The 16,970-nt window shown below is 39.8% G+C and overlaps 1 protein-coding gene across 1 annotated transcript in view; it reads right to left on the reverse strand.

The window, feature by feature from the left end:
* Window positions 1-16,970, reverse strand: part of col6a4a (collagen, type VI, alpha 4a) — a 39,545-nt gene that overhangs the window by 884 nt on the left and 21,691 nt on the right. The window contains exons 20-39 of the mRNA XM_084089327.1: window positions 11,814-11,879; window positions 11,512-11,565; window positions 11,380-11,415; window positions 11,242-11,304; window positions 11,064-11,126; window positions 10,890-10,952; window positions 10,079-10,141; window positions 9,843-9,893; window positions 9,598-9,633; window positions 9,428-9,490; window positions 9,283-9,345; window positions 9,174-9,209; window positions 7,769-7,805; window positions 7,650-7,661; window positions 7,035-7,528; window positions 6,616-6,712; window positions 4,735-5,403; window positions 3,444-3,552; window positions 2,143-2,288; window positions 1,785-1,955 (exon numbers count right to left, since the gene is read on the reverse strand). Of these exons, the coding sequence (XP_083945453.1) occupies window positions 1,785-1,955; window positions 2,143-2,288; window positions 3,444-3,552; window positions 4,735-5,403; window positions 6,616-6,712; window positions 7,035-7,528; window positions 7,650-7,661; window positions 7,769-7,805; window positions 9,174-9,209; window positions 9,283-9,345; window positions 9,428-9,490; window positions 9,598-9,633; window positions 9,843-9,893; window positions 10,079-10,141; window positions 10,890-10,952; window positions 11,064-11,126; window positions 11,242-11,304; window positions 11,380-11,415; window positions 11,512-11,565; window positions 11,814-11,879 (2,392 nt within the window). The remainder of the gene's footprint in view (window positions 1-1,784; window positions 1,956-2,142; window positions 2,289-3,443; window positions 3,553-4,734; window positions 5,404-6,615; window positions 6,713-7,034; window positions 7,529-7,649; window positions 7,662-7,768; window positions 7,806-9,173; window positions 9,210-9,282; window positions 9,346-9,427; window positions 9,491-9,597; window positions 9,634-9,842; window positions 9,894-10,078; window positions 10,142-10,889; window positions 10,953-11,063; window positions 11,127-11,241; window positions 11,305-11,379; window positions 11,416-11,511; window positions 11,566-11,813; window positions 11,880-16,970) is intronic.

Here is a 16,970-nt window from a genome sequence, read left to right on the forward strand (position 1 = left end):
CACGGCTTGATGCATGTACAATCATAGATATCATATAAAGGCTAGATGTCTTAAGGCGGAGTCACTTCCGGCATCACCGGCGGCCATCTTACCACAGTGAAGCTGTGAATTAAGGTGAGTGATCAGCACGCACACAAATCCTCTTATCTCGCTGAAATCTTGACGGATTTACAAACGGTTTGGTTTCTTACAAACATTATTAACGTGGCTATAATTCCGAATGCTTGAACATGTATGTTCTATACATTACAAATTTCAAAATTTATTTCATATGTATGCAGTGTAATAACTACATCTCTGACGTTTATAACAAACCAAACCGTTTGAAAATAGGTAGAAAATTGAACAAGTTATGGTTATTTAAAAGTACACGCACCATGTTACGAGTGAGCGAGCACCCTGTGGTAAGATGGCCGCCGTGTGCGGACGTCGACCTCCATTGGCCAGCAGCGCGCACGAGACATCTAGCCTTTATTAAATGATATCTATGTGTACAATAGCAACTAATGGTGTAAGTTTTGGGTTGGACTACCTTTCTGAAATCTTAAACTACCCTAAACTGGTTTGCTGGTCTTAGTTGGTCTCTCAGACTCATCAAAATCCAGGGGGAGGAGTTGGATCCAGATCCAACTCCTCCCACCTTACATATACCTAAACCTACCCATCTCCACCCCCTAATCCCTAAACCCACCCTTAAACCTACCAATCTCCACCCCTTATATCTGGATCCAACTCCGCCCCCCTGGATCTCGTGTACTGCAGTGAGGTGCTACTGGAGGTTTTAGACAACTTTTCAGCTATTCAGGCTGAAAGAGAAGCAAGACTATAATAGCTAAAAGGAAATTTGGCCAGGCTGGCAGACCAGCTTAAACTAAAAATGATGACAGTTTACAAAGATTTATGAACCAGTGCACAGTGTTAGGGGTAATGCATTACAAGAAACGCAAGTAATCTAATCAAATCAAATTTTCAAGTAACTAGTAAAGTAAGCATTTCTTTTAAATTTACATCCAAATATCTGAGCTACTTTTTCAAGTAAATAATGCAAGTTACCCATTTGTTGACTGACACCTCATGAGACCCATGTTGAGAGAAATCAGGAGTGCAGGCGTTGTGTGCGCAGAGTTAACATGATGGTTATTGTAGTTCTAAATTAAATGTGAGCAGGCATTTGCTCATCTCACTTACACAAAAAACAGATTCAGTGTTTCTCAAAATTAATAAAAAACAGTGAATGCAAACTCTGAATATTATGCGAACCTGCAATAATTAAATGTTAAATAATACAAATATACTTTATGTATTTAATCTCACTTTATTAACCAATGTCTTTGCAGCTGACCTTCGATGATCCAATTCAACCATCTAATGAGCAAAAATGACTTTAGTTAAACATAACATTTCTGTTTCTTTATTATTTTCTTATTGCTGAAGTAAGTGTTTAACTTTCTTCAACTGTGTCTTCTGGAATCCACAATGGCAGCACCGCTGAAAGGTTTGTTTGAGCGGCGCCCTCTACTGTACAAGTGTGAATTTGCATTTCACTTTTGGCGTGAAAGGGCCTTTACATTTGCCAGAAACAGAACTTTAGTTTTTGTTTTTTTGTTATTGAAAAATGTAAGCAAGCCCAGCTCAGGTGAGAAACAATTAACGCAAAAGTAACATAACACATTACTTTCAATAAGAGTAAATGTAATTAGTTACTTTTTTAAGGAGTAACTCTAAATTGTAACGCATTCCTTTTAAAGTTAGCTTTCCCCAACACTGTCAGTGCAGTTACTTACTTTGTTTGCCGCAGGTCTGAAGGCATTCCTTTTCTGAACTAAAACGGTTACGGTTACCGTCACAGCCCCCGTACCAGAAGGGTAAACATGCATCAACTGCTTCTTTATAGTACCACTGCTGCATATATTCACCACAGACGGTTCCACCGTCACTGTTCAGGTGACAGAAACCTGAAAGCAAAACGTTTTTTTACTAATAAGCCATGACAATGATGCTGGAAAATCATTTAAATAAGTAACTCTTAAATGAGACTGCCTAAGTTTGCAGTAAAGATAAATTTGTTATCCTTTTTGTTGAATAGGTTTAAGCACTAGAGACACAGTGATGTGAGCAGAGAATTGTACAGTAAGATCATACTGTCTGTGCGGTCAATTGGAGACTTGACTAATGAGTCTCCATGGCCTGATGTCTGCTGGTCCTCAGTCTCCTCCTGTGCAGTGTCTTCTTCCTCCATTTCCTCTTCCACCACCACATTTGGGTATACAGCAGATGGCAAAGGATACCTAGGAAATAGCTTTTGTTTTGACACTGAGCACATAATAGATATTCACAAACAGCTGAGCCATTTTTGCACAAAATATTTTAACACAAAAATCTTTATCTTATTAAATAGGCACCTGCCTTTTTTCTATGCAATTACAATCTTTCTACAATAATTTTAAATAAATAATAAATAAATGCATTTATTTCACATTTATTTTATTAACATGGATCTTATATATATGTGTGTGTCTATCTTCTATCGCCCTATAATCCATCGCGCTCTTTAAGATCAATAAATTCGAGGCTTTTGGTCATACCTAGGATATCCAGATCAACCAAAGGAGGGAGAGCATTTTCACATTTGGCTCCGAAACTCTGGAATAGTCTTCCTGATACTGTTCGTTGCTCGGACTCGCTCTCCCAGTTTAAAACTAGATTAAAGACGCATCTTTTCGGCCAGGCATTCATATAATATTGTTAATCTTACAGTTCAAACTACAATCCGGCCTCTAGTTCATAAATGCCAGAGGAGAACTGGCCCCCGACTGAGCCTGGGTTCTCCCAAGGTTTTTTTTTTCTCCATTGGGTCACCTGATGGAGTTTTAGGACACCATTAGGTCACTTGATGGAGTTTTTTCGGTTCCTTGCCACTGTTGCCTTTGGCTTGCTCAGTTGGGGATATTTTGGGGATATTTAATTTTATTCTATCAATCAATAAATTCCACTAGAAACAAACCTTTGATTTGTGTGTGTGTGTGTGTATATATATAAAGATCCATGTTAATAAAATACATTTATTCATATATTTATTTATGTAAATTTTATTATATATATATATATATATATATATATATATATATATATATATATATATATATATACAATTTACATAAATAAATATATAGATAAATGTATTGCAGGTTTAATTATTAAGCCACATCTTATTAAAATAACCACCTGCCTCCTCTATGTAAATTACATAATATAATAAATAAATTGTAAATAAATAAAGTATTTATTATTTTATTAACCTGCAGCTTATTAAATTAGCACCAGCCTCTTTTATATGTAAATAAATAAATACAGAAGTTAATGCTCAGTGTTACAGCCATGATTTCTAACAAACAGATGTTTCACATTAGATAGATGATAGAGCAGGGTTTGTCATTTGATACCTGTCTAGTGGTCTCTCTGCAGCCTCGTAGTTGAAACGCTGACCTTGACCTTGTTGAAAATTACTACACTGACTCTGGAGTGATGGATGAGGGTAGGAGTTCACATTCTCTGCATTCACAAAGAAACTATATTAAAGGGTTAGTTCACCCAAAAATGAAAATTCTGTCAGAAGACTTTTGTTCATCTTCGGAACACAAGTTAAGATATTTTTGATGAAATCTGAAAGCTGGCTCACTCCTCAAAATAGGCTTCTCTGTAATTGAAACTTGCCGGCCCAGAAAAGTTAGTAAATACATCGTTAAAATAGTCCAAGTGACTACAGGTGGCTCAACCTTAAGTTTATCAAGCGTCGAGAATACTTTTTGTGCGCAAAAATAACGACTTTATTCAACCATCTGTTCTCTTCCATGTCATTCCCCTAAGCTGTTGACGTAGTGTAACAGCGCAGCGCTTCTGGGTTGTACGTCAGAACGTAGGCTCACTATTGGCCGACGCTGGTCATGTGTGTGATGCGTGTGATGCTGGCCAATAGTGAGCCTACATTCTGACATACAACCCAGAAGCGCTGCGCTGTTACACTACGTGAACTCACTCAGAGGTCCACACAGAAGGAAATTCAATAGTTGAATGAAGTTGTTATTTTTGTTTGTTTTTGCGCACAAAATGTATTCTTGTCGCTTGATAAACTTAAGGTTGAGCCACTGTAGTCACTTGGACTATTTTAACGATGTGTTTAACTTTTCTGGGATGGCATATCAGTTACCTTGCAACCTATGAAGGAGTGAGCCAGCTCTCAGATTTCATCTAAAATATCTTAATTAGTGTTCCAAAGATGAACGAAAGTCTTACGGGGTTGGAACAACATGAGGGTGAGTAATTACTGACAGAATTTTCATTTTTGGGTGAACTAACCCTTTAACACACACATGTGTATGGCAAAGTCATCCTTAAAGGGACAGTTCACCCAAAAGCAAAACATTTGTCACCGTGTACTCCCTCCCGTTGCTCAAAAATGTATGATGTCATGTTTTGGAACACAAAAAGCTCCAAAAGTGATGTCAAGCTTCAAAAAAAGGACAAAAAGTATCATATGTATATTATATCATTTGTTTCTCACATAAATCTATTTTACGGCATCAGAAGAGGTGGAATATAGTGCATAGGTCATATCAATAACTTGTATGGTGTTTTTTATGCTTTCTGAGCAACATGAGGGTGAGCAGTGTTCATTAGGTGAACTATTGCAAAACATTGCCCTCAAATATGTATTGAATGATGTGGAACACTTACTGCTCATAATGTGGAAGAACGTCCTCATGAAGCGCTGTGTGTACTCCTGCTCTCCGTGTTTCAAGTGGCCCAGGTTAATGATGTGCTGTTCTAAGGGGTAGCTGGCAAGCTCTTCCACCTGAGTACTGCTGATCTGGTCACCCACCGTCAGGGTGAAGAGAACAACACCCTCGCACTTCAGCACCTTGGAGATAAAGTCCAGCTTTGCTCTGTCCTGAGATGTCATCTCTTCCCCTATGATGGCCAGTACCATCTTGTTCTTGCGACCCTTTGGAGCTGCGAGGATGGTCGGCATTATGGAGTGTTCCATCGCAAGGGCGAGTCTGGAAGAGCCTCCGGTTTGCTTTAGATCCTGGTAGATGCTACTCTTCATTAGATCACGATCACGGAACTGTTGGAAGCCAAATATGACTTTCACAGCAGACTGGGCTTCACTGTACGTAGAGCTATGCTGGTAGACGGCCACTCTTGCATAACTGTCAGCCTCGTTGGGTCGACTGCTCACAACAATCTGATCTAGCACACCGCCAAGCACCTCCTTCACACCCTCGTACTCGTCGGCCAGGATGCTACGAGAGCCATCCACAATCACCGCCAAGTCCATGCCCAACTCCTGAGGAGCAAATTCCAGATTGGTGCCCACACATTCTCTAGCTGGTCTGCAGGGATCTTAGAAGAGAAAAGAGTGTAGATATGACCACAAAGAAACTACGGCCAAAGATCTCCATAGGATGTTCTGCAGAATTGAATCATTCACAAAGTTCTACACATACCTCATTCCTTGAACGTTCATTCATTAAATATTTTTGATTCATTTCATGCTTTCACCTACCTTTAAGAGTGCAGTACTCATAACTTTAATCACACCTTAATTTGATGAGAAATGTTGAAATCTTTGCAAATCTGAACACAGTTCATACATTGTACACTCAGGAGATAAATCTGAGACTTAAGTTTCAATTTGCACTCCGTTTAATTTAACCCAACTCATTTCCTCGGGTCATTTTGACCCGAAATGAGTTTACTGTAAAAATGTTAAAAATCAGGTATTCGTCTGAGTGGTCTAAGAGCTTGCTGAAAAGTTTCACACTTGAAATTGGAATGCACAAAAAATTACATAAAAATAATATTTTTTTTATATTAAAAATAGTAACAAATCTTTCCCTTGCGGGTCAATTTGACCCCCATGATAAATAAATGGGAAAGGGGGAAAAATTAGGAGTTATTTTTTATTCATCAACAAAAATAATAAAAATCCATCACAATCCAGAACACACACACGCACAAACAAAGGCATATGAGACTATAGAACATCCACAACGCAGAACACACTCTCTCTCTCTCTCTCTCTCACACACACACACACACACACACACACACACGGTTTCGCTATCTTTGTGGTGACTCTCCATAGGCGTAATGGTTTTAATACTGTACAAACTGTATATTCTATCCCCTTACCGTAAATCTACCAATCACAGAAAACTTTGTGCATTTTTACATTTTCAAAAAAACATAATTTAATATGTTTATTAATCCATTTCTCTTGTGGGAACTGCTTGCTGGTCCCAAAAATGTAGGTGATCTCAGGTTTTACTCTCCTTTTGGGGACATTTGGTCCCCACATTGCAATATAAAACTGTACACACACACACACACACACACACACACATAGAAATTCCCATTAAAATGAAGTGGGGGTGGTATATTACGGGGAAAATATTTTTTTTCTTCTTACATTTTTTTCAACTAAAAATCAGTCACAATGCAGACTGCACACAGATTTGAATTGGTTAGATTTGAACATTACGATGCAAAGCAAATTAGCATATTAGAATATGTCGGTTGTGAGAAGGAGGGAGAGAAATAACTGGTGCTTACCAAAGCAGATAACACAACTCTGGATCTTACTAAGAGTAGTATTCTGGTCTTGCAATCTACCCAGCAGAGTGAAGATAAAACTCTGGGTTTCATCTGCCTGCATACAACAAAACATCCCACAAATGAATAGGTCTACTTTTGTATTCAAACTTTGTGTGTTAGTCACACAGATGATTTAATAATTAAAGGGAAAGTTCACTCAAAGGTTTTGACTTTAAGAGTATATTTAAGTGAATAACTTAACTTCAGCTGTGGTAAGTAAGAGAAAGGAGCGACTTTAAAATTTCATTTTGTACCACAGATGAAAGCAGGCAAAAAGGTTTGTAAAGACACGAGGGGGAGTAAATGATCACAGAATGTTTATTTTTGCATTAACTATTCCTTTAAATGATTAAAATGTAAAGTGTGCTTAACTTTACCTGAAAAGCTTTTCTAATAGAAGGGACATTCCTCAGTCCGATGACCCCGAGCTTAATGTTCAGGGCTTTGTACTCTAGAATGGCCGTGGTGAGGGAGGTTAAATCCTGAGATTCTCCGGCGGAGAGGAAGATTGCTACTTTCCTCATCAGGACACCCTTTCGCACACGCTTTAGGACGTTCCTCCCCACAAACCGCATGGCAGCGCCTATGTTACGCCGGTTTGAAGTGCGTTCCAGGGCGATGTTATTCACTGCATCAATAAGCTGCTTCTTGCGGTGATAGTCGTTGAAGCGGATCATGTATTTGGTGTAGGAGCTGTAAGAGACCACAGCCACCCGAGCCCCCGTCGGGCAGCTGCTCTCTGCAACATTGATATTGTCCAAGAGTCTCAGGACTACAGAACGCATGCGTTCAAAGCCTTGAGGAGTCACATCTTCAGACATGTCCATGCCAATCACAAGATCAGTGGGATAGGCAGGGCATTTTATGTTATCTAGAGAGACACATATGGGAGAGAAAAGTCATTTTTAATAATGGACATTATTTTGAAAAAAAACATTTCACATTTTTTGCTTCTCATTTCAGTGTCCTTTATGACATAAAATGTTACCTACTTTTGCAGCACACTGTTAAATAAAAACAAAACATAAAAATGTCATTATCATCATCATAATGCTATTATTATCTATTTTAAGAAAGGAAAAAAAAAGAAACGTAGATAAAGATTTCTTACAACAGTTGTCTCGAACATATGAGATCAGTTGACAGTCCTACAAAAGATTATATTTTATTTATAAATATTTAAAAACATACTTTGCATTTAGACAACAAATAAAAATACTAACGTTCAAAAATACTAACGCTTTTTAAAGAATAAAAAAAATTCAATTGATCAAAAGGAACAGAATTCTATTCATCAAAGAATCCTGGAGAATTTTTACTAATTTTTTAGTAAGCAGCACAACTCTTCTCAACACTGATAATAATAATAAATGTTATTTAAAGTTACAATATTTTATTTTTTTTCGCCTCTAGGGGTGGCTAACCTCTTACAATAACAAAGGCGTAGGTTGATGATGCATAGGCGGAATTATGGAATTTGTCGTCATGCTGATGGATCTAATATATATATATATATTTTTTTTCCATTTTTATTTAAACAACAATCAACATACATATTCACATAACAACACAACCAACAAAACAACATGCATACAGACATACATTATGAATAAGTCATACTCATACTCTGATAGGTTGTCCCCAAATTGAGGCCTACCATCTGGCCAGGTTTCATGTCTCTAGGCCTTACGGTTTGGCCTGCACGATGCGTTTTACGAATCCTTACAATTACAATAGGGTTTCAGCATTTCATGCATGAACCCCTAATAAGAATGAAGGCTTTTTGCCAGTTATAGCGCCACCTATGGTCCGATCTCCATGAAACTCTGCATGCTTCCTCACCATGTTCTGACACATATGCTCATCAATTTTGGTAAAGTTCTGAGTTTTCATTTGGGATTTATAGGATTTTTAGTGTATTTTGCCACGCCCCTTTTCTAAATGACCCTGTTACAGCCCCCCAAATGCAAAAGTTCAACTTTTTTTCGATAATTATTGATCTAGAGAGTCCAGAGAATTGTCCTAGACTGGTTTGGTTCAGATCGGGCGAAAAACCAGGGACTAGTTCGCAAAAGTAGGTTTTGGACAAAATTCGACATAGCAGAAAATTTTCCCTGCCTAAATCAAAATCGGTCTAAGAGTTATGGGCAATTTTGAACTTTTGGTTGCTGTAGCGCCACCTATGGGCCATTCGGGGTCATACTCTGATAGGTTGTCCCCAAATTGAGGCCTACCATCTGGCCAGGTTTCATGTCTCTAGGCCTTACGGTTTGGCCTGCACGATGCGTTTTACGAATCCTTACAATTACAATAGGGTTTCAGCATTTCATGCTTGAACCCCTAATTATATTATTATATTTTGTATGTTTTATAATCATTTAAATGTTTGGATTTTTGGCACATCGTGTTAACTAAAGTGTTACTTTCAAAATCCTACAATTTCCTTCCAGGTTCAAGTATATATAAAAATGTTTACATGTTAAATACAGCAGTAGTAAAGAAAAACAGAAACTTACAGATATCTGTCTACGTCCTTGTGGTCCTTTTGGGCCCTATGTGAAGAAGATGACATTCTGTATCTCTTCAAATTCCCATGATCATATGATGTGAATAATTTTCACATACCCTGTGTCCAGGCAACCCCTCGCTGCCAGGATCTCCAGGTGTTCCTCCTCTGCCAGCATTGCCCTGTTATCAGACATCCAATTAAGTCTGCTTAAGGTTCACAGAATGAGTAAGAAAATAAAGCTTGTAAAATGTTATTACATACCCCTCTTCCCCTGTTGCCTTTAGGACCACCACCTCCATTTATTCCTTTAAAGCCCTGTTCGCCCTGATTTTCAAAGAAGAAACATTGTTCATTGTGCACAATTGAGACATTATTTTATGAACCAACCGCATTATAGTTACTGCACTGGCAAGATATGGATGTGAAGTCACCTGAAGTCCAGGATAACCTGGGAAACCAGAATCTCCCTTAAAGAAAAGTAACAAATAAATAAATAAACAAACATAAATACATATGCACTTTATGCAGTTTTCTTTACCTGATAAATGGCAAAATAAGTTTCAAAAGAGCTATGTCTAAAAACTCAACGATTGTATGTTTTTTATATGATTATGATTATACATAGCCCAAATGTGCTAATTGAGAGCAAATTATTGCAGTATAATTCTATATAAACCTTCTGTCCTTTGAGTCCGGGGAATCCATAGCCATTTGCACCATCTTTTCCCTGTTTGTAATAATTAAAAGCAGCGATCAGTTGGTTAATTTGTGTCTAACATCAAATAAACGGATTATTAGACAAACTGTTGAATTGTTACATTTAAGAACAAAATAGCTTTATTGAATGATGATGGATCAGGCCTGAAAATGCACAATTTTAGTAGCTTTTTAAAAAAGTAAGAAAAAAGTAACCGGCAGTCCTCTGTGGCCTGGAGGTCCGAAAGATCCCTTAACTCCAGGATCACCTGGCTGGCCCTGTGATGCAAAAGCATGATGTGTAGGTTTAGCATGAAACTAAATTTACTCAAAAATACGAAAAATCTCTTTAGGCCAATTCACGCCGCACAGACAAACGCCAACAAACATGTTTGTTGGGTTTTGTTGAATCGGGGCTTGTTTTCAACCGACTGAACATGTTCAATCAGTGTTTGTTGGTGTCTGTTGGGGCAGTATGAACATGACAGTTATTTTTAATAAAATTCTACATCCAACGGCCAACTTGTTTGTTTGGCGTTTGTCTGATGACATTCTTTGTATAGATAAACAGAAAGAAAGATTTCAAAGAAAATAATCCATCTCTGTGAGTCCATATAATTCAAGTGAACGGATGCCGCTAGGTTGATGCCTGAAAAACCTTACACAACGATCGTGAATTTTTAGTAAAATAATCCATCTCTTGAATCCATTTAATGTCATTGAATGCGTGCCGCTCGGCTGACGGTAATCCATATGACCCCAGTGGATGAATCCTTGTCTTCTAAAGCAAAACAATAGGTGTGTGTAATAAAAATACTAATATTTTTAGTTTTTTTAACTCGTACTATCATACGCTGTGTGTAGTCAGCCGAGCGGCATGCATTCAATGGCATTATATGGACTCAAGATGGATTAATTTCCGAAAAATCTTCGTTTGTGTTTATCTGAAGAAGAAAGCTTTTGGCTGAATTATCCTTTAAAAAAGCAGAAATTTATAAATGAAGAGGTTTTAAAAGAGGTCACTCACCTTCTGTCCCCTGGAGCCAATGCTTCCTTTAGTTCCTGGCCTTCCTGGAGAGCCATGAGATCCCTGTGTAAAAGAAACCAACAAAATACCATTGATGGCCAGATGTGGTTTATTAGATATTAACACCAATAATAATCAAACAAAGTGGTCAGTTCATTCTGTTTCTACATGTACCTGAGGTCCAGGTAGACCAAGAAAACCTTTCTGCCCAACCGGACCAGGTGGACCGTAAACACCCTGAACAGAGACAGAAAGACTCAAATTATAGGTAGCACAAGCTCAAAAAGTTGATAGCTGAGGAAATAAATGGTAGTTATTGATGGATTTAAAAATAGGATAATTTGTACATTACCAGTGGACCTGAGGCCCCAGGTTGTCCTTGTTGTCCTGGCTCTCCTGGAAGCCCTCTGGGCCCCTAAACGCACAAGCAAACCAAGTCAATTGGTATAACTTCTGAAGTTGTTTAATTATAATTTCTACAGTACTGTACCGATGCACCCGCTAAGCCTCTTCTGCCACCAGATCCCTGAAAATAAAGATAAAGATAAAAATATCAACATAGAAAACAGGATTCTTAAGTTAATGCTTCTGCCTTCTGTACTATAATAACGTATTAACTTACTGGTCTGCCATTATCACCAATTTGGCCTGGAAGACCATCCGGACCTGGTTCACCCTGTTAAAAGAGCCCATAGAAAGAGAAAATTAACCAGAACAATGGAATAGATATAACTGATCACAAAAATAGTCAACAGGTATGCAGTAAAATACAACTTCAACTATCAACTTCACTATCAATTAGTCAGGTCTTTGTTCAGTGATGTCTGTTTATCAGATTGCAGCTATCAATACTTCTAGACATGTAAACTTAAAAATCTGAAGATGTTCGTACAGTTTGTACTGAAAGTAAATAATGTCCCATACCTGTATGCCTGGACCGCCAATGTCACCTTTAGGACCCCGGGCGTTGTTGTCCAATCCTGAACTTCCCTGATTGTAATAAAATGGATTAACAGGGGTCAAAATTCAGCCAAACTCTACTGGAATAGGCGGGGAGCCAGGTCCACTCCTCAGGATGTTTTTTGCTACCTTTTTTTCACTATTATTTCCTATTATCTTATACCTTGGGCCATCACAAGTTGATAATGACCACCCCCAACTCGGCCCCGTTTGGTCTCAGGGGCCAAAAAACACCCTTTTTGGGAAAAGCTTTTGGCGGAATGATGTAATTGTGAATATAAAGGTACTGCAGCTACATAAATGGCCATATAACCCTAAAATTTTGCATGGTGTATCCTGACACATAGGGGAAACTAGCAGAGAAAGATTCTGGGCATTTCTTCCTTTTTTCTGTCAAATATCACCCTCAACATACCCCAAAAGACTAAAAAATGGCTGTCCGCCTGACAAATTGTCATCAAAAGTGATCATTTTCAAGCATTTTATTATATACATCACTGCCTCAAATGTACATGAAAAACTTCCCAAGTTTATAAGCTTCAATTTAAGTCCAAGATGACCTTTCTATCTAGAGGATTATAGCTGGTATAACCAAAGTTCCCCACTGTACCTCAAATCGGAGAAAACAGAACTTTCAAGCATTACCATTCCATATTGGATTAAGCATAATTTTTACATATGAACAATGTCTTAAACAAGAGTTGAGACTTGACTTATGTACTGCTATACTATATGAAATGAATTGCATGAAAAGTGAGCAATGTTATGCCCCTAGGTCAGGGCTATTCAATTAGCTTCATTCGAGGGCCGGATTATTAAATCGAAATGTTGAGGAGGGCCGGTGGGTTTAGCTTATTTATTGAAACATTATTTATTACTTATTGAAACATAACAGTATCAATAAATAAGCTAAAGTAAACCTAAAAAAGTATTGTATTTACTTGGAAATGTGGTACCCAACAGTATGCAGATTTATGAGTATTTAATAAATAACTTATTTACAGCTATGTACAAAAAATATGAATTATACAAGATCATAGCTATTGGTAAGAATTATTTTATTTATAATTATTATAGGCTTAAATGAAAATATTCTAACAGTGAGACTTGATAACCACAAGTAAAACCATACATGGTTACTCACTCACTACCACTGTATAACAAAATGCCTAAACACAGGTAAAAACTATACACAAAATGAATTGTATATTCCTCTACCAACCTAATTAATCTACTGCAATATAGGCCTAAATGACTATAAGTTAGTATTCAGTATAAATATTCCACATTTCTGCCCAAACCATAGTAAATTACTACAGTAAAATTCATGGTAAATGTAAAGGTGGTGATTAGGGGATTTAAAGTCTTCTAACTTCGTTCATGGCACAATGTTTCTGCTGTTTACCTCATCAGTCGTGTTGGGAATGTTGAGGCTGCTTCATCTGATTTAAAACTAGTTAAATCATCGAGTGATTTGTGGTTTGTAACAGAGGTGTGTCGAATTGAACCACTTCTCACTGGATGTCGCAATGCTGTTTAATAATAGTGTCCAGGGGCCTCATTTATAAAACTTTGCATAGGATTTGCGTCAGAAGTGGCGTACGGATGAAACATAGGACGTGCATACGCACAGAAATATTCGGATTTATAAAACCGTGCGCACGCACATCCTACGCAGTTTTCCCTTAATAAATCACAATCAATTCTAAATGTAGCGCAGCTTTTGCGGCTTCAAGGCACGCCCATAGTTGCCCATAAATAGTCCGTGAAACGCCCACAAGTTAATATTCATCGATTGCGAAATCATGGCAAACACAGAGGAAAACCAAGAACCGTAACTTCACTTACGCGCAAGCGTGAAGCGCATGATCAGCCATTGTGCGTCATTACGCATTGTGATGGCATAATGGCATTTTATTACCATCCATTTGATTGCATCTGACAAGCTACAGATGTGTTATGAGGATGAATTGCATAACATGCTAATATTATTGCAGAACATATTTATATCTTTTTGCAAATATGTGTTAATTTGCATTTCTGTTGTAATCTTCATTTGATTTTGTTTGTTTTACACTGCAGATCGATGTGCAGATCGACACAAACGGGTGTTTGTGTAGGCTGTTAATTGTAAGACTTGCTTTGTGAAGTCTTCATGTTATTTATGAGAGGCAGTATTGCCATTTCTTTTACACAACGGTCTACAGTTTCACACACTTTCACGTTTCTTCCATCTGCCGATGTTGTCGCCATTTCTCATTTCACCCGTTTTTGTGCGTACACCTGGGTCAGAGTTTGCGTGAAGGACTGCACATTTTCCCGTCAAGTTTGCTTTTTATAAATACCGATTATTGCGTAGAGAGCGGCGTACGCAACGTTTATAAATGAGGCCCCAGAACCGGGAGTAAACGCAACTCCTTTAAGCTTGCGTTCCGTTATCCACTGGGCGGTGCTACGTAGTTCAAAGTAAAGTAAACTAAACTGCAAGTTGAACTGAAACTAAATTGAAAACAGCGCTATTTGTTCTATATTTGTTGTTACTGACCGAGAAACAGCTTCAGATGATTCAGTGACAGAGTGGTCCGAACGAATCTGAATCGCTTCAGACCATAATGCAAGCGCATTTAGCCAATTCATGGAAAGGAAAAAATTTAACCAAAGATCGAACAAAAGATTCGCACCATTCACAAATGATTGGTATCGCTGGTTCAGTCGACAGAAATACGGGACACACATAATAACTGCTGAAATACTCGGACTGAAAACGTTTCTCAGGTTAGTCGGAGCGTTCATGGTATGCACAGTGCGTATAGACGTACAGCTGCATGCGCCACTACAGCCACTCGCATATCTAACCAAATGTAGCCTCACTGCCAGGAAAAGAGGCGGAGGGAGGTTGGAGTGCCTTTCGGACAGATAGAGATAATTGGCGGGCCGTATGTGGCCCACAGGCTGCCAATTGAATAGCCCTGCCCTAGGTGGACTGGGGTCAGGGTGCAACATAGGGTACATTCACACAAAATCAATTAGCCATGTGAGATTTATTAAAGTCCACAAAGTCCTCACAACACAAGGAATAAAGATGACCCTAGCGTGCAGTCTGTTATCAAAAAGCCAACCTTCAATAGAGTAAACGTTAGTAACCTTCTGTACAGGTAAACATTGTTTACAGCCAAATGGCGAAACGTCTCGGTTACATATGGTAACCCTCATTCCCTGAGGGAGGGAACGGAGACGTACGTCTTGACCGACTGATAGGAATCTCGCTAGAGAGGCCAATCTACTTCGAGTAAAACTAAAACGAGCCAATACACATTGGCATGCAGTCATTTGCATCAACTGTTAAGCCTCGCAGCGCAGGTATATAATGAGCAGAAGGTGCGAGGTGAGCTCCTTTTTTGCTGAGGAGCCAAGCCTGGTAAGCTGGCTGTCCCCGTGGGCAGCAGCAGATGTGATGATGGGATGTACGTCTCCGTTCCCTCCCTCAGGGAACGAGGGTTACCATATGTAACCAAGACGTTCCCTTATCGGTCGGTCACTCTCAACGTATGTCTTGACCGACTGATAGGAATCCCTACCAAAGCGCCACAGCTGCTGCACCCCATCCAGTGCCCGGTGTAAGCCTGTACCCCTTCTTGCCTGGACGGACGATAGGAAAGGGCTTACACAGAGCATATCCATCACTGTTGTTCCATGATAACCCATACAGTGAGATTATTGGATAACACTGGGAAAGCGTGCCCATTCTATGGAAGGGGAACGCTGCGGAAGCCACTTTCTTCAAGGGAGTTATGTGGAAAAATGCATATGGACTAGCCCGAAGGTTGTACTGCATGTACTGCTGGGGTCTCAGTACAACATGGTTGTCACCCGGCCCGAACTCTAGGCACGATTCGTCGACCGAAAATGCTTGCAGGCCCCCTACCCTCTTGATAGAGGCCAGTGCAATCAGCAGCAAAATCTTCAAAGAGAGAAGCTTTAAGTCTGCTGACTTCAAAGGCTTAAAGGGAGCATCCTGAAGAGCTTGAAGCACCAGGGAGCTTGAAGCACCAGGGAAAGGTCCCAAGAGGGTATGGAGGGGGGACGAGGAGGGTTTAACCTTCTCGCCCCCCTAAGGAACCTGACGACCAGTTCGTGCTTTCCATAGATGGCACATAGATGGCAACTGATTTGCCATCTATGTGGTCATGATAAGCTGAAATAGCAGCAGCATGTACTTTGAGGGTGGATAGAGACAGCCTTCGCTCCAACCCTTGCTGCAAGAAGGAAAGCACGGACCCTATTGAACATCTTCGGGGGTCCTCTCAGCGAAAAGAAAACCACTTGACGAACAGGTTCCACTTCAAGGCACACGTCTCGTGGACGGCGCCCGTGCAGAAGTGATGGTGTTAAGTACCTCTGGGGGTAAGTCACCTAGAACCAGAGATGTAACTAGTTTCCAGAGGTCTGGACGCGGGTGCCATAGGGTGCCCTGTCTCTGAGTCAGAAGATCCTTCCTCAGAGGAATGGGAGGGACTGTCACGAGGAGCATGATTTCTGGGAACCAGGTCCGGGTGGGCCAAATGGTGGCCACCAGAAGGACCTGCTCCTCGTCCTCCCTGACTTTGCACAGGGTCCTACCTTTGAAGGTGTTCAAGCAGTTCAGCACCGACTGAGCGCGTTTGCTCTGTGAGGCGTGCTATCTGTGCGACCGAATCCAACTCCATACCGAGAAAAGAGATCCTCTGCATGGGGGCGAGTTTGCTCTTCTCCCAGTTGGCCGGAATACGCAACTGGCTGAGGTGCCTGAGGACAAGGTCCCTGTGTTCGCATAACTGATCTCGAGAGTGTGCTAATATGAGTCAGTCGTCGAAATAGTTCAGGATGTGCACGCCCTGTTCTCTCATGGGAACAAGGGTCCCCTCCGTGACTTTTGTGAAGACACGGGGAGACAGGGACAGCCCGAAGGGCAGGACCTTGTACTGATATGCTCGACCCTCGAACGCAAAGCGCAGAAATGGCCTGTGTCGAGGAAGAATCAAGACATGAAAGTATGCGTCCTTCAGGTCGATCGCTGCAAACCAATCTTGGGGACGGATGCATTCGAAAATGCGTTTCTGCATGAGCATTTTGAACCCACCA

The sequence above is a fragment of the Abramis brama genome, assembly GCF_963993115.1.
Source record: "Abramis brama genome assembly, chromosome: 17".
Classification (NCBI taxonomy): domain Eukaryota; kingdom Metazoa; phylum Chordata; class Actinopteri; order Cypriniformes; family Leuciscidae; genus Abramis; species Abramis brama.